Source organism: Oenanthe melanoleuca, chromosome 3 (assembly GCF_029582105.1).
Source record: "Oenanthe melanoleuca isolate GR-GAL-2019-014 chromosome 3, OMel1.0, whole genome shotgun sequence".
In the NCBI taxonomy this organism is placed as follows: Eukaryota; Metazoa; Chordata; class Aves; order Passeriformes; family Muscicapidae; genus Oenanthe; species Oenanthe melanoleuca.
In genome coordinates this window covers 23394112-23416417 of record NC_079336.1, presented here as the reverse complement: position 1 = coordinate 23416417, position 22306 = coordinate 23394112, and the positions used below count along the sequence as shown (strand labels likewise).

At 37.2% G+C, this 22306-nt stretch overlaps 1 protein-coding gene across 5 annotated transcripts in view; it reads left to right on the top strand.

The window, feature by feature from the left end:
- Nucleotides 1-21828, top strand: part of LOC130251804 (dystonin-like) — a 285947-nt gene extending 264119 nt beyond the window's left edge. For 2 of the 5 annotated variants that reach the window (XM_056488730.1, XM_056488731.1), the window contains 14 exons: nucleotides 911-1039; nucleotides 4417-4560; nucleotides 5380-5568; nucleotides 6183-6312; nucleotides 7132-7295; nucleotides 7618-7780; nucleotides 9260-9414; nucleotides 9575-9649; nucleotides 10502-10519; nucleotides 13452-13569; nucleotides 15793-15992; nucleotides 16442-16552; nucleotides 19245-19368; nucleotides 20523-21828. In XM_056488730.1, coding sequence (XP_056344705.1) covers nucleotides 911-1039; nucleotides 4417-4560; nucleotides 5380-5568; nucleotides 6183-6312; nucleotides 7132-7295; nucleotides 7618-7780; nucleotides 9260-9414; nucleotides 9575-9649; nucleotides 10502-10519; nucleotides 13452-13569; nucleotides 15793-15992; nucleotides 16442-16552; nucleotides 19245-19368; nucleotides 20523-20788 — 1986 coding nt within the window. In that variant the 3' untranslated portion in view covers nucleotides 20789-21828. Of the gene's footprint in view, nucleotides 1-910; nucleotides 1040-4416; nucleotides 4561-5379; nucleotides 5569-6182; nucleotides 6313-7131; nucleotides 7296-7617; nucleotides 7781-9259; nucleotides 9415-9574; nucleotides 9650-10501; nucleotides 10520-13451; nucleotides 13570-14959; nucleotides 15029-15792; nucleotides 15993-16441; nucleotides 16553-19244; nucleotides 19369-20522 lie in introns of all 5 variants that reach the window. The other 3 variants (XM_056488729.1, XM_056488733.1, XM_056488732.1) reach the window with 3 other exon arrangements.
- Nucleotides 21829-22306: the final 478 nt, after the last annotated feature.

Here is a 22306-nt window from a genome sequence, read left to right as displayed (position 1 = left end):
GCAAAACAAATGTTTCAAAGACCTTACCATCTAAGGAAATCACTAAAGTTACAGTCAAATATGAAGGATGATAAGGAACTATGCCCCATTCACAAGAAGCAGGAGGTTGTAATCATAATTATGCTTTTTGTGCCTTATTATAAAGAAGTAAATTTGTGTGTTGAAAAGTCTTTATGATGGCACAATTGCAATGCATGGTGAGGAACAATAGAGTTGTGCTGAGTTCAGTCATGACCTAAACAGTCTATGTATGTCAGCATTATCTGGTACCAATTCAAATAAATATTTCCAAACCTGAGATAATATGGATGTACAGCTCTCTGAAGCTATATAGCTTGGACTGATGTTAGGATGGGGCTCTTGCAGTAGCAATGTATCCACTGCGTACAATATACCTGCTCTGCTTTGCTCAGCAGACACAATCCTGAACTTGCCTCAAACACTAATTGTATCTGAATATGGCTGTACCCAAAGGTGGATCTTTCTTGTTTTCTGTAAACACAAAAGAGTCACTCTCCAACAGGCTGTTGATTTATTTTGCTTAACTGGTGCTTTGGGCTGTGCAGACAATAGTTCTCATCTCTCCAGCTGGTCCCTGAAAGCACCTCCTGTGTAATTTGTCAGTGTAAAAAGGCATGACATTCTCAACTGAGCTGCAGATACACTATAAATCAGATGGCTAAAAGCATGAACAGCTTTTAGACTTCCTATAATTTTTTGGGATGCATGAGCTGTTTTTACAGTTATGAAAATGTAGTGCTGTGTATCATTGACTTTTTAATGGAAAGATAATGTGCCGGTACTGCTGGATGATTAATGACTCCAAATGTGGGCTCAGTCTCCTTGTGTAAGCTGCAGTGTGTCTGTCAGGTCACCTCATGAGTGACCATGACTACTTGTATCTTAACAGGCAGAAGAATTCCACTCAGTTGTCCATGTCCTTTTGGAATGGCTAGCAGAGGCAGAGCAGACTCTTCGTTTCCACGGCATCCTTCCAGATGATGAAGAGGCCTTGCGTTCACTGATAGAGCAGCACAGGGTAAGCAAGAAAATGAAGAGGATCCTCTTCATTCTAACTGCTCTGATAGGTGGAAAGTCTATCCCTACCCAGCATCCAGTGTTGGGGCAATTCTTTTTGTAGAGAAGCTAAAAATTTAATGTAGTTAAGAGTTTGATGTCCAGACTGTTGTTGGGCTGTTGTTTGAGTCATCTTGACTTACTTAAGAAAAAATGTGCCTTTAGTTGCTGTAAACATTTAGAGACAGATGCAACCCCTCTGTGGAATATACCATGCCAGTAATTACCACACAGACTGCTACTGTAGCATAACTGTATCTGTGTCTGTAGCACCATTGACATAAATGGCATAAACTTTTCTTGCAAGGTCATTTGTAAATGTCAGCAGAATGAGGTTGTCATCCATGAACCTTTTGTCATGGTGAAACAGCATGCTGTCATGCTTCACATGCATTGGCTACTGTCATATTGCAGTGTCATAGCTACTGCAGGTAGTAAATTACTGTGCAGTAATGAAATGGGAAATTGGCAAGTAAGGATCATAAAGCTCAAATTTTCACTCTCCAGACAGGAGGCTACAACATACACAGCTCAGCCTAAACAAAATAATACCAGGGGTGTAGTACCCACAGTGTTATAGAACAAATTATAAGTCCTGGATATGTTCATCATTGCTCTGAAGAAACTTAAAGCAAAATTTATTAAATGGAGATTGGAAAAGCATCCTATTTAAATTGAGTTTGCTGATATTATTGTACAGAGGACTACGTGCAAGATAGGACTATTACATGGTTCTGAACTGAGGGATTTTCAATGTCCTTAAAATGCAGTGTTTTGAAAAAGCTTTCAGTTTTAATTTAGGGCCCTGGAAACTGAGTGCTAGTCATAAGCTGGTAAGTATGTATGCATCAAATATATATACATCAGTGTGTGCTGATATAGCAACCTCAGAGTGTATTGACTAATGTGGGCAGAAGCAACCTAATGTCTTTGTTCTATTAAATGTCTTTTAGCTTCCTTTCTTCCACATGTGCTTCACCAGTTTCTTTTTATTTGATTTTTTAGTCTTCTGACTGCAGAGAAGAGAACTGGGTGAAATCTTAGGTCCACTGAAATAATTAGAAAATAGAATTTTAAATGTCTTCCTCCACACTGTAGATGGATTAGCAAAATATTTCTGTACTAAGTTCAAGATTTGTGCTGCCAAAGTTGAAGCATAACTTGGAATCTCAAAGCAGTTTGAGAATCCTGTCCAGCTGGGAAGGATAATAGCTAGCTCAACACAACCAATCTCAGTGTTAGATGTGGCCATACTGTACTTAAATTTTTTCAGTAGGCTTTAGAATGTGTTCTCCCAACCACATTTTCCTCGTAAAGGGCAAACAATAGAAATAGAGGAATTGTCAAGATTAAGAAAGATTATGGCACTCCAGTTTTACTACTCACACAATCTTTCTCACATAGGTCATCTCTCCTTTTAAGCTTATAACATTAGCTTTCAGGAAGACAAAAAGAAAATGAAGGAAGAAGTAATATATATTGCTTTTAAATATCATGTATACATTATAATGCTGCATACTAGACTGAAAATGTATGACTGAAAATGTATGACTGAAATTATTACATAAATATGAAATGTATCCTTTTGTCACTGTGAATTTTTAAAAACAGTTTTACTGCATTTGCATTCAACTACATGTAGAAATGTTTTCTTCAGGACAGTATTTTATCCAAATGGTCCATCTTTATGCCCATTTCTGATTTTTCTCTTGAATACTGGACATGATTTAGTGAATTCTGCTGTCTGAGTCAGAGAGGTATCTGTCACTTGTCTGCCTCTCTAGGGACTGAGAGCTGTAGTGAGTTAATGCACTGCATTGCTCAGTGAGAGCATCCCATTTCCTCTTTTGTAAATGAATCTGTCACTGGTTTGCCCCAGAGTTCAATACAATTAGGGAGAGTTTAATACTCTGTGAGTTGTGCGTCATAGATTTAATTCTTGAAATACTCTAGTACTGCTCAGCAGGGGAACACAATGGGGGTTTTTTGCCTGTTTTACACCTGTCTCTGTTTTGTTTTGGTAATCTCTCTTTATAATCCAATTCAACTTTTCCAAAACCACATTGAACTGAAATATTGTAACCATACATGCTTTTTTGTGAGAGAAGGTTTGCTATTATGATTTGGGTCATAAACACTGGCAATAATTAAAGCTTAAATCAAAATCAATTAGCGACAAACAAATTTAAATATAGAGCCCTCATACTCCAGGCTTCTAGAACAACATTTTATTTCATAATAACTTCATACTTTGTAAAGGCACAGGATAATGTCATTATGAGCTGTTGAAGAACCTATTTTTACAATGTTTTGGTGATTCTGAATTGTCTAGGATCTGACTTGGCTCATCTTTAATTTAATCCTTAATCCAAAATAAATGGATTTATGGCCAGAGAGAGGAAAGTTAAGATTTTAGAGACATGGTTCCATTTTGTAGCCTAATTAAAGATGTTAAAGTAAAAGTAAGCACTGAGCGATATTAACAGTTCCAGTTAAGGATGCTCACAGAGACACACAGAGTTGCATAACATTTAGGCAGAAAAGTAAAACCATTGTAGTAGTAATGATTAACCAATAATAAAAGGGAAAGGGGAAAATGAAAAAAAAATTAAGAAATACAAGCTATAGAAAGGATGGGGGAAGTCCTCTTTTCAGTTGCTTTTTCTTACTGTTGTTTCTCCCCCACATCCATTTCTGGTCCTGCTATCATAGGAATACCAATAACTATGAGCATGAATGCCTAAAGCTGTAAACATCCTTTTGCTTTTAGGAGATTTTTCCCACATGCTGTGCCTCTCCCCCTCAGCTGCTGAGTTGTCACATTTGTGTTAGTTTAGTATAGCTGCTCCTGAACTCTGTCATCTTGTCTGAGCATGCAATTATAGTTGGACATTTCCAGCCTCTGGTAGGAACTTGATAGTTTATTATGAAGAATTACTACAACTGACAGACCAAGTCATTGAAATATTTCTCATAGTGATTCTAACCATCATATAGCTGGTTTGCAGCACTTCTAAATGCTGTGACTTTCCTTTGGTTTTTTTAAATAAGGGCATGCATCTTACAGGGATTTAGAGCATGGTGGGCTTTTAAGGAGCGGCAAGTTGGGATAAAGTGTTAGAGCTCTGTTTAGTATTTTATGTGGAATAGGCTTTTTAAACAGTTTAAGCTTTTCTCATACAAGTGAAATTTGCCTCTTGCAAGTTGAATCTGCTTGAGCAGTCAAGATGCTCATCATCTTCCTGATTATGCACTCAGATTTCTCTTGTGAATTGTCAGCATCTAATTAAAATAATATTTTATATATAATATAATTATACTATATAACCTCTGTTTTAGGAATTTATGAAGAAACTGGAAGAGAAAAAGGCAGAACTGAATAAAGCAACAGATATGGGAGAAGCTATTCTGGCTATCTGCCACCCAGATTCCATCACCACCATTAAGCACTGGATAACAATCATCAGAGCCAGGTTTGAAGAGGTCAGTATATGTTGAACCATCTTCGTTGCAGCAGTCCATCTTCAATTAGAGCACAGCTGACAACTAACATGGTAGTTACACTTTGAGGAAATGATCCAGCTGTTGAGAACTAAACATTTAAAATACCCGTGGTGATGGATGTGAATATGGTGCTTCCTTAGGCTTTATTTCAAAATGTACAGGGCTTTAAGAGCTAAAGCAGATGGTCAAGCTTCTTTGTTTGTATGTATTAAAGGAAATACTGTCTGACACTTCCCAAGTGAGGAAAACCAATAGTTTCTAGGGGGAAATTGAAAAGTTACAAAGGAAAGAAAAAAACAGGGCAAATGTGAAGGATTTTCTGATTACATTAGAGAGGATTTCAATCCAACATATTCTTAATCTAGAAGATACCTAAATAATTTAAGTAGCTACAGGTAGGTTGTACCCTCAGCTGTTAAGGTGATATTTTCTGATTTATATTAAGCTTAAAGGAAAACAAAATACTGGTGATGGCAAAATATGGCTTTGGGAGTGCCCAGGAAGAAAACTGACACCAAATCCTGTGTGATTCACTAACACACATATATCTGAATATATGAGTATCTGTGAAGAATATCTGTGGAATAAGAATGAATACCTGTAGAAGAAATGTGTTGGACTAGGCATTCTAGTTACCTAGCTACTGTTAGTGATCAGCCTCTACATGTAACAGCTTTGATATTCAAACATCAGGAGGCCTAAGAAGTAGCTCTGGGTTTATAGTTAACAGAACAATTTTAAGTACATTGTGAAGAGTTTCAAATGTGCACATACTCATGTATTGGTTCTTTTGTCAAGGTCTTAGCATGGGCTAAACAGCATCAACAGAGACTGGCAGGAGCTCTGGCTGGACTTATTGCTAACCAGGAGCTGCTGGAAGCCTTGCTGTCGTGGTTGCAGTGGGCAGAGACTACACTAACTGAAAAAGATAAAGAGGTTATCCCCCAGGAGATTGAGGAAGTTAAAGCGCTTATAGCCGAACATCAGGTAAGGATTAAGAAGTGGCATGTGTCACTCACATGGGGCTCACATCTCAGCTAGGCTGCACAATCAAGTGCAAAATTCCTTTGCTAGTTTTTCTTATAATAATTAAATACAAGCAAGGATAATACTAGGAATAGAAGAAAACCCACATGAAATGTATGATCTAGTGCTCCAGTGTGTCTTTACTGATAAAATATCAAAACTAGGTTTATGAAGTGCCAGAGAGAGCTGCTGGTGTAGTGAATGCTCACAGACTTAGCCCAGTTTACACACCAGAGCTGTCTCACTTCTGTGAACTGCAGTCTGAACAGCAGGGTCTTGGAGGCAAAATTCTGTTCTATATCACCTCACTACATACAGTTGATAAAGGAGTTTGACAGATTGATTTTTAGATTTAGCCTTCTTTTTACAGCCAGGCCATAGTGATCTTAAAAGCTTATGCTGCTGACTTTTCTTATCTACAAAACATTTATCTATGCCTATATTATGAGGCTGGCATTGTAAGTGTCTTTCTGTTCATTTCTTTTTGACTTTGGTGTTTTGCTGTTGTGTATGTTTTTCATTCCTCTGGTTACTTTTGTGTATTGTTAGTTAAGTTCCCCTCTATCTGATTGCAGACATTCATGGAAGAAATGACCAGAAAACAGCCTGATGTGGATAAAGTTACAAAGACCTATAAAAGGAAAGCACTTGAACCCTCTCCAGTACAATCTCATATTCCTGTCCTTGATAAGGGGAGAGCAGGAAGTAAGTAACAGAGTATTTTGGGGTGTGTCACACATACCATTTCTCTGTCTATAAAGTTTACAGATTGCCAAAAATCTAGTAGGTTTGATTAACTTCAGGTGAAAGAGGGTAAAATTCTCTTGGCTGTCTTTCCTAATTATCTCTCATTTTTTATAAATTGTGAGGAAATTTCTCAGAGCAGACATTTTTTACGTTTTGTCCTCATCTTCATGAATAGCTGTTTTTAAAGTGTGTAGCCTTTCCTGTGCTTTTAAACTTCCAAGAGCAAGTACATGCTGAGTCTTTCAAATCTTGCATTATCTGAAAGTGCAGACAACTTCAGAGAGAGATATAGAGACAAAATTGTGCTCTTACTGTCTTATAAAATTATATTAATCCAGTTAGAAGTATATTCAGTGAAGCTGAATGGAAGGTGAGTCATCAAGTGAGGAAATTGCTTTTTGTATTTTTAGATATACTTACCCATACATGGAACCTGCTTCTAAAATGAAGTTGTTTACTTTGCAACTCAGAGAGATTTACGAAGATTTAATTTAAACTGTGCAGCTTGACTAGTGGAGCCCTCACCAGCTGCTTCTGGCTAGTGGAGCCCTCACTAGCTCTTCTGGATAGATAAAGGAGGCTGCAACCACCACTGGGTTGTTCCCCAGCAATGGTTAAAAATAAAAAAAAAAATCCCGCTATATGGAATCATCTTGGGGTATGACCTCCTTATTTGGGACAGGAAGGGATAATTTTAGGAAGGTCAATTACCTTTCATGTGAACGTGTGTTTTGTTAGAACTGGGTGAGCCCTGTGCATTTTATCATGTTTTAACAGGAAAGCGTTCCCCAACACCAGGCATTTATCCATCAGCAGCCCAGGCACAAATTGAAACCAAGAATCCACGGGTAAACCTTTTAGTCAGCAAATGGCAGCAAGTTTGGCTTCTGGCCTTGGAAAGAAGGAGAAAACTTAACGATGCTTTGGACAGACTTGAAGAGGTCAGAAAAGCACTGCACACAATATATATACTTTTTGCATAATTTTCTTCATCCTGGATTAAATTCCAATACTGTGAACAACTTCCATATTTGTTGTATTATATTGTATGGCACAGCTAGCTGAAAACTCTGTGATACACGTGCTTTAATATGCTTTAGAAGCTATCATTGTGATTTTAAATGAGGAAAGTTGAGATATTTAAACTGCTCACTTAGGTCCTCAAAGAATAATTTCTTCAACAAAATGCAGATGGTATTATTGCATTGATGTTCTAGATTGATGGAGTTCAGCTGAAAAAAATTCTTTCTGTTTTTTATTAAGCTGAGAGAATTTGCAAACTTTGATTTTGATATTTGGAGGAAAAAATACATGCGATGGATGAACCACAAGAAGTCTCGTGTGATGGATTTCTTTAGGAGGATTGATAAAGATCAGGATGGAAAGATTACAAGACAGGAATTTATTGATGGAATTCTTTCTTCAAGTAAGTTTTAAAATTAACATAATGTTGAACTTGGAACAAACATTCATGAAGTCTTATTGTCTAGATAATGTGACCTATGCATTTATTGTGTTAGAAGGCTGCAGATTTCCTTTCTGAATTTATTATTATTACCTTATGCCTATTTTACTTGAAAATATTTCTAGATTCTAGAAACTCTTTTGAATTATTTTGCATTGTGAATCAGGTTACAAGTATCACATTTCTATTATTGTGTAATTAGTAGTTTGCTGGTTTACTGAATTCAGTTTGTCATTCCTATAGTTACACTAGTTACTTCAAAATTACTTTTTGATTGATTACTCATAATCGTAGAAAGTACCTTATGTAACCTATAGATGGTTTTCAAAATCAGTTCATAGGATCATATGATTTTAATTAAAGAACTTACATGGAATAGTTTCAATTACAGAAGGAAGCTGTGTAATTTTTGAAACCAGTGTTTTCATGAGCCATGACAATATTCATATACCTATATAATAAGGCTTAAAATTCCAAGCAATCAAACTAGACAGGAATTTTCCTAGCTTTCCTGGCGGATCAGTATTCCTTAGGTATGGTGGTAATATAAGTCTTCCACATCACATATGTGATCATATTGCCTTTTAGGAACAGACTCCTAACAGATAAGAACCTAATACTTTAAATAATCCTTTATCTTCACATCATGGAGACTTTTGCTTTAAACAGCAGTGATTCATTTGGAATTGGGCTGCTTCTAGCATTTCATTTTAGTGTTACTCAATAGGGAAATACTGTACTCTGTATATTTTCCCCTTTTTAGGAAATGCAGTAGAAGATCACTATATGTGAATATTGCTGTTTTACTTGAATTAATAAAAATTCATGAAAAAGCGTAATACCACCAAGAGGTTAAACAGTTTACTCTTTTAACTCAGTTGGTATCAATTTATTATGAGCACCAGCCACTCCTGATATAATCCCTGTTCACCACATTGAAATTTTTTTTGACCGTTTCATTGAGAATCTCTGTGTGGGTTAATACTGTGCTGCTGTGAACTTGATCTAAAGAAGGTCTTCATGAAACACCATGCATGGATCTGCATTGAGAAGGCTTTGCATTCCAAATTTAGTCAGCACCGAAATGCTTGCTTGACCTTTCCTCACTAACTTTTTATCTTGTTAATTTCTGGTATTTTATGCACTTTGAAGGTCAAAATGTTAACATCCCCCCCTCAACATATTTTTCAGTTTAATCTGTGCCCTTGCTTTTATCTTCAAGCCTCACTATGGTAATAATTTTAATCCAATATCTGGGTAACACTGGAGATTCTGATTGGGTTTTTTTTAGAAATATTCCTTCACTTGTTTGAATGTCCTTATTTTTTTGATAAGCACTGTCTGTCATCAAATGCCCAATCATCATCTGATATTTATGATAAAGCCTTTCATTGTAATGGGAACGAAAAGGAAAAAAAATGGTGTTTTTTTTTCCTGCAGAGTTCCCTACCAGCCGACTTGAGATGAGTGCTGTTGCAGATATTTTTGATAGAGATGGTGATGGATATATTGACTACTACGAATTTGTAGCAGCTCTTCATCCAAACAAGGATGCATACAAGCCTCTCACAGATGCTGACAAAATTGAGGATGAGGTACGTTCTCGGCTTTCTAAGGTTGCATTCTGTTCTACTGGAGTCGTATTCTATAATAATTCACTTTAGTTTCACTCCTGCTTAATTCGAAGTTTACTAGGTACAGAAATCATTAGAAATGTGATATTTAAAGTAATTACCCTGTTGTGTTTTTTTGCAGGTTACGAGGCAGGTAGCGAAATGTAAATGTGCAAAACGGTTTCAAGTGGAACAGATTGGGGATAACAAGTACAGAGTAAGTCTTTTAAGGACCTCAGTTCTTTCAGCTTTCTTCATATGACATGGTTTACACAAGGAATTAGGCTATATAAATTCACAAGAATCTTGTATGACAATTATGCATTTTCTTTAAGATTGTCTAATTCTTTTTTTTCTTGTTAGAACATATAGACTAAAAATATGGAAAATTGCTGATGCTTGTATTTATTTTCACTTAAATTACTGAAGCTGTTTTCAGTCATAGGAATTTTTAAGAGCTAACTGTGCACACATCTGTACACATACATACATACATACAATATATCCTCAAAAGCTGGTCCTTCTTCCTGGATACCTTAAGTGTTTAAAATGTAGCTGATTTGCTATTAGTTTCATAAAAACAGTGACTCATATTTTCTTGTGGTATTGTCTTATACTTCAAAAATCTTTTACCTAAGTGTATTCAATAATTTTTGCACTTTTTTGTCATTTTACTGGAACCCGCATACTTCTGAAGTATAAGCAAAGTGTTAGATACCTGCAGAATTATTCTAGATCACAGAAAAGTAAATATCCCACAGTAGAGAAAGATCTGCTACCCCTGGATTCAATAACCAGAACAATTTGAGGTAAAATATGCAGTATTTGGCTAAGAGAGATTAATAAGTACTTGTAGATTTTAAAAGACCACAGAAACAGCAATGGGAAGGAAATGAAGGCCTTGAATATTTTCCAATATTCAGTGTCTGGATGGCTAGCTACCTGCTCATCTCACAAGTAGATACTTTATTTAGAATGTCTAATGTGTTAGTTTGCATGTGTTCTAGGTCATGTAGAGAATTTCCTGTAAACTAATCGTGTCTTTCTTCCATTTTTCATTTCTTATCAGTTCTTCCTGGGAAATCAGGTATAAACCAGTGGAATGTGTTATGAAGTTTATTTTTTCCTTTTTTTTTAATCTCTTTTTTTAATTTTTTTTTTTTTTTTTTTCTAATGCATAGTGATTTAAGCTTGCAATGGTCAGTCTTCTTGCCATCCTTTAATTTTCAGCTAATTCATTGCTGGTCAGCTGTGGTATTTCTTTAAATGCTATGGAGCATTCCTTGTCTCAGGATCCCTCGTCTACAATCCCTCACCTGCTTTCTTTGATCATTTTCCTCATTAAGGAGATTACTTTTAAAGGAACCAGATAATGGTCAGCAGCAATTCCCACAGCAAAAAATCTTGAGCATTTAAACTGCAGTTGTAGATATAACAATTATCCAATCAGTTTTATAGTTGAATCCTTCAAAATTCTGTAATATCTTTTTTAGCCTACTTGATTGTAGGCTAATCATGGCAAACAGATCACAGTGTCTTATCACTTATTTATTGCAAATTGCACAAAAAATACTTTCATCTTTGCAAAGAAAAAGGTACAGTGTACACAATCAAGCAGACTGATTAAGAACCTAGGTATAGATATTATTTTATGTACTAACACAGTGAATCTTTAAATACATATTTTGGAAATAGGCTAAATTGGTGTTCCCATTTAGACTAATCCCTCTCCCAAAGTGTTTTCAAGGATCTATGGCAAGTCTATGATGTACTGGAGCTGTGTTTAACAATCCTTTGTGTCAGCTGAGTCATTGGTGAGTCCTCCTCAGGAGGAAACACTACCCAGTGCTTACTCCTGTGCTACACACTGACACAGAGCTTCCTGAAGTGCTAAATCATATCTGCCCAGTAAGAATGGGATCACCTTATGCAAACCAGATACCAGATACTGTTAGTCTTAGGCTTTTAAAAAGACAATAAGGGATGTAATCCAATCTGGAAAGTGCTAGCATCAACAGCAGTAGCCATTTTAAATCTCAAGATGTTGAAAATGTGGGTGCACTCTTGTTTACAAGTAGAGCCTGTTGAACTAGAAGAAAGAATAGAGCAGTGGGTAATCTTGCCGTGTGCCTCAAGCAAAATATCTAAGCAATAATTTAAAATATTTTCCACATATAGAACAAGTCTCTTTTTGAAAGAACTGTTTGAAATTATGTTAATCCTCTTATCTGTCATCTGTACTCTCAGATCTGGGAAACATAGAGCATTTCTTGAGAAACTCTTACTGATGCAGGATGGCACCTACGGGCTATTGTCAAAAACAGGCCTTTTGTAGCTTAAACTCCTCTATGTTAAATACTGTTTAAAGAAAGCTGGGATCCAGGCTATTTTAGGAAGGAAATAGTTACCATAAGAGAAGTTTCCATAAGAAGAAATTCTGTCATATATAGATAGATACTATGGTATTACTATGTTACTTGCCAGCCTCACTTTCTAAATGAACCTCAGCTAGGTGAGCAGTTTCCAAAGCACGCTGTATTTGACCCTTGGTGTAGTTGCCTGATGGGGTCTAACTGACTAATTAGGCTGCGGTGGAGGAAAAAAATAAAGAAAATAAGAAAGATACTATCTTCAGAATCACTAGAAAAAAAATTTGGTAGGAACAAGCCAATAAAAATAAACATCATTAGTTGGGATGCCTAAAAAAAAAAGCTTTGATCTACATATATAAAATGGTTCTTTGTTTGGCACATATTGAGTGCATTATTAAAAAACTCTTACAAATAATGCTCATGTGAATTTTCTTACTTATAACAAATACAGTTTATTATTGAATTAAGAAGGAAGCTTTGCTTTTGTTTGGTTCCTAAAAGTAATATTCCTTTAAACTTATTCTCTCTTCTTGGCTTGAATAGTACCAAACAACTAAAGTAATCTAACAAGTAGGGATCACGTTTGTTGTGTGGTTTGTTCAGTCCCCTCACTGAAACAAGTAGGTACAGCTGAATAATGGCCAGCCTTCTCCAGGGGTCAGAGATTGTCCTGAAGAGGGGCATTCAACTCCCATTGGTTTTACTGAGGGCTCTGCATGCTTGCACTGCACTTGGCCTGGTGATCGGGTATCCAAATATTTTAGTACTGCTGGTTCAAAAGGACTGAATTCTTCTGGTTAGTTTTCTTGAGATTGTGAGGCCCACATTTTGGTCATGCTTTCTTTGATCCGAATTTGAGTGAAGGTGCTGCGTACAAGTTTTGTTACACAGGTGTCAAGAGCAAAATATGCATTAGGCCTGGCTATCAGCCCAAAGGAAGAATGGACTCGTACAGGAACTTAGTATGAAACAGATTGTTGTGCATCCCTGAATCATGAAGAACCTTGATGTATAGACAAAGGAATGACAAATATAATGATAGTTATTAATCATTCATTGCTTCTTTAGTGTTGCCTTCCCCACATGCACCTTGCTGTAGGTAAGCAGTGTTGGCACTGTAGTGCCATACCTGAAAATGTTCCCATAGATGAAGCGATTGATAGAACTGTGCAACACTCATAACACATTAAATTTCCAGATTATACTGATTGTTTGAAGTGATGCTGCCTTCCTTTCAGCTGACAACATTAAAAATCAAGACTATTGCAGAAGAGTATTTGCTTAAGATTTTATCAGTGAAATAATGCAAATAGGTCTTCATTAATTTGCACAAAAACAGACTGTAACCAATTAAATAATGTACTACTAATTTTGCTTCTTTTATGACCTCAGACATTTGAGAATCAAGCATAAAATTAAACCTGAGTTTCTTTCTTACCATCCTGCCATCTTCTTTTGATTAATGCAGTGCCGTCTGATTTGAAATCTTAACAGCTTTAATAATCTGCATAAACAAATTGATTTTTTAAGCATTTACTAATAATATAAAAATAAACTTTTCTAAATGTCTGATTTTTTTAATGTATCAGTGTTGAACTGCATCTGAATGCCTGAAAACCTCAGACTGTCGTTTGATTTTTATTGCAGTTTGGTGACTCTCAACAACTGCGCCTTGTTCGTATCTTAAGAAGTACGGTCATGGTCCGTGTTGGAGGTGGCTGGATGGCACTTGATGAGTTCTTAGTGAAAAATGATCCTTGCCGTGGTATGTAACAAAGCTGTTAAAGACTTGCAACATATTATCTGGATGCAGTCACCATTCATTGTCTCAAGATGGAGACTGAGTTGTACAAAATGCCAGTTGTTGTAAACATCATCTCACTAAATGTCACATTTTTTGTGAACTTTGAATCACGCGGTTGAGATCCTCTTCAGTTGCACTGATGTATGTCTGGAAAAACTGTGGTGTCTTCTGCACAGTTCCTTCAGTGTTATCGTAGTGTAAGTAAGAACTGAACTTAGCCCAGATAGACTTTATGGCATGTAAGTGGCTTGTATGACTTGGCAGAAATAGCACACAGAAGTGTCCAATAAAACTGTCTCAGCAACACAGTAAGTCAAAATAAGGCGATTGAATTGATGAGTAACACCACCACCACCACAAAAACCTCTGGCCAGTGACTGTTCCCAGTCTTCCAGTCTCTACCTTTGTAACCTTGTCTTTTCCTTGGCATCTTCCCCAGAAGCACTCTGTAGAGCCCTGAGCCTTATAGAAAGCAGTGGAAAATGTTCTGGTCCGGAGGACGCTGTGCTCTGGGGGAGCAGGGAATGCTCTATCACTGAGCCCTCCAGGGCATTGCATCAGATGAGCTGTTTTCTCAGTACACTATAGACAGTAGTGAGGACTGTAATAAGGAATTCCAGTAAATTAATTGGATAATATTAAAGCATTGTATCTTTCAGCATCAACCTAGGAATGAATTGTAACAGTCTACCCACCAGTAGGCCTGAGAAAAATGTTTGGGGTACAACAGAACTAACCAAGTTAACCCTTCAATGAAGCCAGATCTTCTGAGGCACATTTTATTTTCTGCTCTTCTCCACTTTTGAAGAATAGAAGTAGAAAGGAACCAAAGAAGGACCCTTTTTCTTGGGTATATGTGAGCAGATGAGTGGGTCTAAAGAATACATGTAAGAATACTCTGTAAAATCAACATCACTGGACGTTGTGCATTGGTACCTAATCTTTGTGTGGTTGAAGTCAGTGATGTTCAAAACTTTTCCTAAACCACTTCACCTGGCAAATTTGCAGATGAATCACGTTGCAAAGAACTGTTGTCAAAACAGCTTTACAAGTATTGCACCTAGTCATATAAAATCACTTTAGCTTGTATTACTTCTTTATGTCAGCAGATAAATACCGCTGCTACACAGGAATACTTGGGACTGTAGCTGAGTCTGTCCAAACGCCGCTTCCTTTTTGCCTAGGAGACCTTTGAGAACTCACCTCAGAGCACTTAGGGACAGCTTTTGCTCAAGTCCTGTCTTTTGGCCTGGTGCTCCAAGTCTCTTGCATATGCAGCTGCTGTACTTGATTTCTTCTCCTGCTAACGGTTTTCTTTAATGTGACCCATGTCCTGTGTCATTTTTTCTAGTTCATCATCACGGGAGTAAAATGTTACGTTCGGAATCAAACTCTTCAATTACCACTCAGCCTACTATAGGTTGGCAAACCCCTCTCTTTGTCTCCTTCTCCTCTTCTTCTCTCTCTTCATTTCCTTCCCGCTTTTTTAATATATATATATACTTTTAACTATATGCTTCACCCATCATACTTAGCTTAATATGTTCCTACATGGGCTGGTGCTTTGCAAGCTAATTTTTTTTGACACGCTTGAAGAGTGTTTCAAAAACAATTGTCATTCACACTGACACAGTTAAATGCTAACATGTCTTGCATTTATTCATGCAGAACATTCTCTCATATGTGTGTTTGTATGTGTGTGTGGGTGCTTAGTCACCAATTACCTCATCCTAGTTTGGGTTCTGTGTTCATCATTGCATGTTGCCAAACTACATAACTCCATAGTTTTGAATAAATATATTTGCTGCTTTTCTGTAATTTGTATTTAGCTGTTTCTTCTAGAACAACCAAGCAAGTATTATTTATTATGAATAGCTGTAGAGTTAGCAAAACTACCCATCAGGATGTGTCTATGTATTAATAGCTGATTGATTAACAATGATTTAGCACGTTGAGCATTCCATTATCACGCTGACTTCCTTTGACAGTGGTTCATTCCTGCTGGCATAAAGTATTAGAATAAGTGAGTCCTGCACATAACTCTTCTGTGTCCAAAATAAATGCATTACACAGTAATGCATTTTATTTATTGTTAAAATGTGTTGGAATTGGCATGGCAAAAAGGGCAATAAACAGCCTTGTGACAGCTTTCATATCTGAGTCATTGAACACCTCTCTTTGCAGCTAAAGGGAGGACAAACGTGGAGCTGCGTGAAAAATTCATTTTGGCGGATGGTGCCAGCCAGAGCATGGCAGCTTTCCGACCAAGGGGCCGTAGATCACGACCCTCTTCAAGAGGTGCCTCTCCCAACAGATCTACTTCTCTGTCAAGTCAAGCTGGCCAGGCAACTGCCCCACAAGCTGTTACTACAAGTACCCCAAAGGTAAGGAGAAACGTACAAAACTGCACTGCTTAACAAATGGGATATAGATTGAATTTTGGGTTTTCCCTCGCTCCAGTAATAATGATGCTTTCTCTAGCTAATGGAGAAAAAGTATCTTCGTTTTATTTCATAGTCTGGGGTGGATCTGAGAAGTGTTTTCAATGTGTTTTCTCTACTGTTTGTTTGCAACATGGCAGTAGGAGAATTTCTGCATTTATGGAGCCACATGAACTAACTGGCAGTTTGGGAACTGTTCTGAAAGATCAACAAACCTCTTCACTTCATTTGAAAAATAAATTCTGCCATCTCTTCATTTTAGAACTTTTGTCATTAACTTTTTCTGCTTAGATTTTATTTCTGCTGAGATTTTGAAAGCCCAGGTATCCTTTTCCATGACATTGTTTTCCTCTACTCTCCTTCATATTTTGATTTACCATTGTTTCATACAGACACCACATCATTTAACACGCAACTATGGTAAACCATGGTTGACAAACAGCAAAACATCAACTCCTTCTAAGCCACCAGAATCCTCAGACTATCAAGGGTCATCTGCAGAGGTACAGTAAGGACAGAAATTCTAGTTTAATGACTTCCTTCACTAAAACTGTCACTTCACTAACAGCCACTAGAGTTGTGCTTGTGAGCTGCAACATCCTGTGTATATTAATGCATTGTCTTTATTTTTTACTTTTGTCAAATCATTTCTTACTTTTTCCCCCCAAGTTTGTTTTTTTTAATGTTTTATTTTTCATGTTTTTCAATTTTAGAAAAATACAGCCTCAATCACCTAATGTATAAAGCTCAAATGGTTAATAAATCATGAAAGTATGGAATGAAATGTTTGAATAAATGTGGAAAAGTACTTCAAAAAAATAAAACTTTTCAATATACTTTGCAGGTTTCTTTCATAAAATTGTTTACTTTGAATTCATTAAGTATTAGAATGTTTCTGAACTGCAGGCATGAAATAAATAAATCATAATCTCTAGTGCAAAACCACTAAATAAAGAAATACCCAATCACTGTGAAGAAGATGGCACAAAAGTCTGGCAGTGATATATAAATCTTTACAACAGTTGAAAGTTTTGTTTAGGGGGGTAGTGGCCAATCATTGCTCTAATGGGATAGGTATTTGATGACTTAACAGGAAACTAGCTTGGCTTACATGGAAATTGCTAGTATAGCAATTAGGATTGTGCTGGCAATTAGGCTGTATGACCAAAATTTGAAGGGGCTTGGAGCCAAAGTGTTTACTTTAATGTAATTACAGTCAGTGAAAAGATTGCAGCTGGATCAGGCTGCAGACTGATGTGTCTTTTGTGGGAGTTACTCTTGCCCTGGTTTGGATGGAGCACCTGGAGAGGAGAAGCTTGTGCTACCACCCCCTCTGTTGTATCTGCTTTCCACAAATCTGCACTTTGATGCCTATTGCTGTTCATGTGACACCTTCTGGTGTGAAGTTTCCATAACCTCAGCATGGCTTTGCTCAAAGGTGCACAACAAACTTCTTCCTCCCTCCTTCTGTGCGTGTTGTTGTGCACACAGCAGGTGTGTCTGTGGGTACAGCACTGCAAGCACACAGAGCTGTGGCTTAGAATGATTAACAGCACAGAGTTTAGTCAGTTGTCAGTTTCTAATATATTCCTGTATTTTCTTTCATCTCTTAGCTGGTAACTGCAGTGAAAGATTAATTGATGGTACATTAAAGGGTTTATGGAAATGGAAAGGTGTTGTTTTCATTGAATTACAATGGCAGGAAAGCAGCTGGCCTGATTTCATATGGGGGCACTGTATTTCTTATCTGCTCTTCCAACTGCCAGTAGTTTCAGTGAGTTTCTTTTATGTAAACCAGTGTGGTTTAAGATTACAAATGGAATGGTTAGGGTGGGGTAGGTCAGTGAATTTCTAAAGCATTCTGCAGCATTTACCACCCAGGAGACAGGTTATTCGTTTTATATGTAAACTGCATTTGGGCTTAGGGCAAAACTGAAGAACAGGCTAGTTTTATTTTTTGCACTGGTGATTCTATCCCAATGCCTTGCCCAGTGTGCAGCAGCTTCAGTGGAGGTAACAGTGTTCCCTTTCTCCTTACTCTCCCAAGCAGTGCCTGTATAGCAGAGGTTCCCAGGGCATGGCTAGCTGTATGTCAAGCACTGTACTTGGCTTTAATGAGAGTTAAATATTGTGACCTGCCCTGTCAGAGCCAGCAGATTGCTCTGTAGCATCTCAGCACTCTTGTTCAGAAGTTCCAGAAGTGGTCTGAACTGGCAGCTGCCAGACAAGCTCCTGCCAGACCTCTGCTCTGTTCTTAGCTCAAGGCACCTTCCAACACACTTGTCTGGATCTTGGTTTTCAGTACCTAACTCTACCTACAACTGCATGGGGATCAATAGCACAGAATGCAGGATCCTGGGATCCAGCCACTCCACAAACTGCATTCATCACTGCACTGTTTGTTCTTATTTTTGAATATTTATGTAGTATTTTTGTGTTAATTTAATTACTGTGAATATGGTAGTTTTTCCTCTTATTTGCATACACCTCTTATTTAGTGAGTGATGTTCATTTTGAGATCTGATGATTCAATTTTTGTAGCTGTGAAAGAAATTTTCTTATTTGGGGTAGATTGTAAATGAAGACTCATTTCAGAAATTAGCAGGCAGGGTAAGACTGTGTAGTAGAGACACTGTAAGACAGTATATTGACAACTGGAACTTTTAAAGTTAGTCCTATTTCTAAGCCATTTCTTCTGTTTTTTTCTTGTTTTGGCTTGGGTTTTTTTTTCCTCCTAGCAGAAGGTTTCTGAAATTTGGTAGCCTTGTTTCAATTTTAAAAATATTTTCATCACCTATAACTACAGCCAGAATGGTGGAAAGTCAAGCTATGCAGACATAAAATCTCAATATGTACCATCAACTAATCTTACCTGCTTGACTAATTATAAGAAGGTAGCTTTTTTCTTTTCTTCATATGCATTGCAATACACACAAAGATGCTAAAATATATGCAGATTGGTGAAATGATTTTTTGTTCTTGTTGTTGTTTTACATTTGGACTACTTCAAATGCAAACTGCAAAGGAACATTCTAAACTTCACATTATGGATAATGCCCATAATGGCTCAAACCAGTATTTCAGATTCACAGTGAATGTTGTTATGACAATCATATTCTAAGCTATGTAGCCCCTAATACCAGTCCTTATCTTCAGTTTTAAAAGATTTTTTTTGTTGTGTTTTGGTTTGCATAGGGTACACCAATTCAAGGAAGTAAACTCAGGCTGCCAGGGTATCTATCAGGGAAGGGGTTCCACTCAGGAGACGACAGTGGCATCCTGTCAACAGCAGCTACCAGAGTCAGAGCTCAGTTTGCAGGTAAGTGTCTTGACTTCAGAGATTGATCTGCCACTTGCTTTGTTTTCCACCTGAACACTTAAGGTTACATTAGAGTTCAGGGGAGATGTCAGAAGAGTGGGTAGAAGTGAAAGTTGTACCGTCTGCCCATTGCTGAGGGTGCACACAATCAGGCCCTCCATTCACATGTTCAGCTCTGGATGTGCAAATTCAGGGCTGCAGTCTACTTGACAGTGGCACCTCCAATGTATCTGCCTAAGGAGCTAGCATTTACTTGGAGTATCCAGTTCTTTACAGTATTCAAGTTATTCTCAATTGTGATGGAGCAAAGGAGTCACTTAGTCATGACCTGTCCATTTCTTTTGGAAGAACTGCAGGGAGCAGCTGTAGATTACCTTATTAATGGAATATCCCACAGAGATTTTTTAAGCAGTATATGAAAATAGAAAGCAGTGACGCTGTGCTTTTCAACACAGTGTTCTTCATAAATACAGGGAACCAGATTTGTGAAGATCAAAAATACTTAAAAAGTAATTGGAAAATTATTACAAACCACATTAATTGTTTTCTGTTTAAGATTCTTTGCTATGTTTTTTTCTTCATGGCACATTGTCTGGGCAGGCTTTTACTTAGCAGGCTTGCTGAGAGCTCATCTTCCCAGCCCTTTGTTGGGCAAGATATATACTTTGCCCTTGCTTAGTTGCAGCTTTCACCTGTATGAATTTTATTTTTTTTTAAAAAAGAGTGGTAACACATTTAAATACTGGGTTGTTTATTTGCATTTCCAAGATGCCTATACTTGGAAATCATGAATGCATGAAGAGGCCAGATCCTGAAAATTTTTTTTCCTAGTAATAGCTGAGAAAATGACAGGAGAAGGAAAGGCTTTGGCTGTTGAGTGAAGGTACAATGCATGTCTAGAAAGTCAAGAAAAGCTGACAGGATAATGCATTTTTAATGAGATGTGCTAGTGATGGATTATGTATGTGTCAGCATTTGATCTTGCATTTCCTTTTCTTTAGTGTGAGACACAGCACCATGTAGCTTGCCTGGCAGAGGTCTAAAGTTTAGTCTGTGCAATGAGGAATTTTTGGGGTTGCCAAAGACCTAGGAGAGACCTGCAGAGGTTTTCCATCCTTACCTTTAATTCTGGTGGTTATCTTCTCTCTTTGTAGAAACCAGGAGAACTCCAAGCAGACCTGGTAGCCGAGCAGGAAGCAAGGCTGGCAGCAGGTCAAGCAGCCGCCGAGGCAGTGACGCCTCTGACTTTGACATTTCAGAAATCCAGTCTGTGTGCTCAGATATGTCAGAGACTGTTCCTGCTGCAAGCAGGCCGACACCCCGAGCAGGTTCTCGGCCAGGATCCGCCAAGCCTTCTAAAATTCCAACTCCCCAGAGAAGGCCACTAGCCAGCAAATCGGACAAGTCCTTGAAGAGATAATATGATTGGCGCCATAAAGGTCTTATCCTTTTGCATTAAATATTTAAGTTCATAAGATGTAAAATATTATGTAGAAATTACTGTGAAATATCGCAAGAGGTGGATTTTTAATTCTGCAGATGGCCTTATTTGTGTATTTGTCTTCTTATTTTATGTGTATAATTTTTGTCAGATTCTTTTTTGTTTTGCCATATCCTGTGAGAAGGGGAAGAGTTCTAATGTAAACTAACAGTTGTACACAGTAACATGTAGAAAGTACACTAAAAATAATTGCCGAATGTACAGTGTACTGAATGTACAGTAAGTCTCTGCAACCTCAATGGAAAAGGCCTATCACTATGTCATTAGTTAACAGTAAAGGATACCTCATGATTTTTCTTTAAAAAAGAAAAAGAGAATACTGAAAGCCAAAAGACACAATTACACATTTTGAGCTAACTAAACAAACACTAAACGATCTACGTCAAACTACTAAGGAATACAAACACACATTCACAGTACTCTTATTTATACAGCATCTCTCAGAGAACTCACAAAGTTAATTAAGCACTTGCCAATAATATAATACTCCAATACCTTGCAGCATTTCTGTGCCATTGCTTTCAATGAGGCCAGACACATTCTGGATATCTGAACTATTATTCTGTAAGAATATCAATATAAAGTGCATTCATGTAAATGTGAGGTTTTCTTTTGCTTGAGTGGATGGTAGCACTGTATCATTGAACTCATTTTGTATCAAAGCAATTTTGCTTGCAGAAAGCTCAGAAATAAACATGTCCCTTAACTTTATTTCTATCGTATTTCTTATTTCACAGGAAGGTAATTTTTTGTGTTATGTTTTAGAGCATATGCCATTTCAGATGACCAATAATTACCATAGGCTTTAATGTTATTTCCCATTATCAGCTATCTGATTTTGGTTAGCTACTGTATTTGTTTAATAAAACACTAAATTGCACATATCAGAGCATATGAAATTATATGTAATTATTGTGTGTCGACAGTTACTTTCTCCATATTAAACTGTGTCATTTGTATACCATGTATGAAAGGCATTCTCTTGCTCTGTTAGTCAGTGAAACATTCTAGCCATTCATGGATTCATTGAAAGGATAGCTAATAGTTCAATTTCACTGGAAAGAAAGCTGCAGCTTCAAATGGGAGTTCTGTAGCATGGCTGGATAGATGCTGTGGTAAGTAGTGACAATCCCTAGAATGCTCAAATACCCTTTGGTAATATCAGAAAGACTTGGGTGGGATTTGGCTAGATGAACAAAATAATACTCAAAAGATAATTGAATCATTCAAAATCCACTTGTATCAGAATTTCCTTCTTCTACAACACAGAGTTGTACAAAGGTTTGTAGAAAGACATGATCAACTGGTCCTACCTGGCTTGGGAATCAGCACAAGTGTTCACTGATTACTGAAGCATCAGTCTCTGCTGCACTATTTTATCTTTCCATTTTTTCACCTCTCCTGTTGCTTCTATTCATCCAGTGATTGCTTTACTAG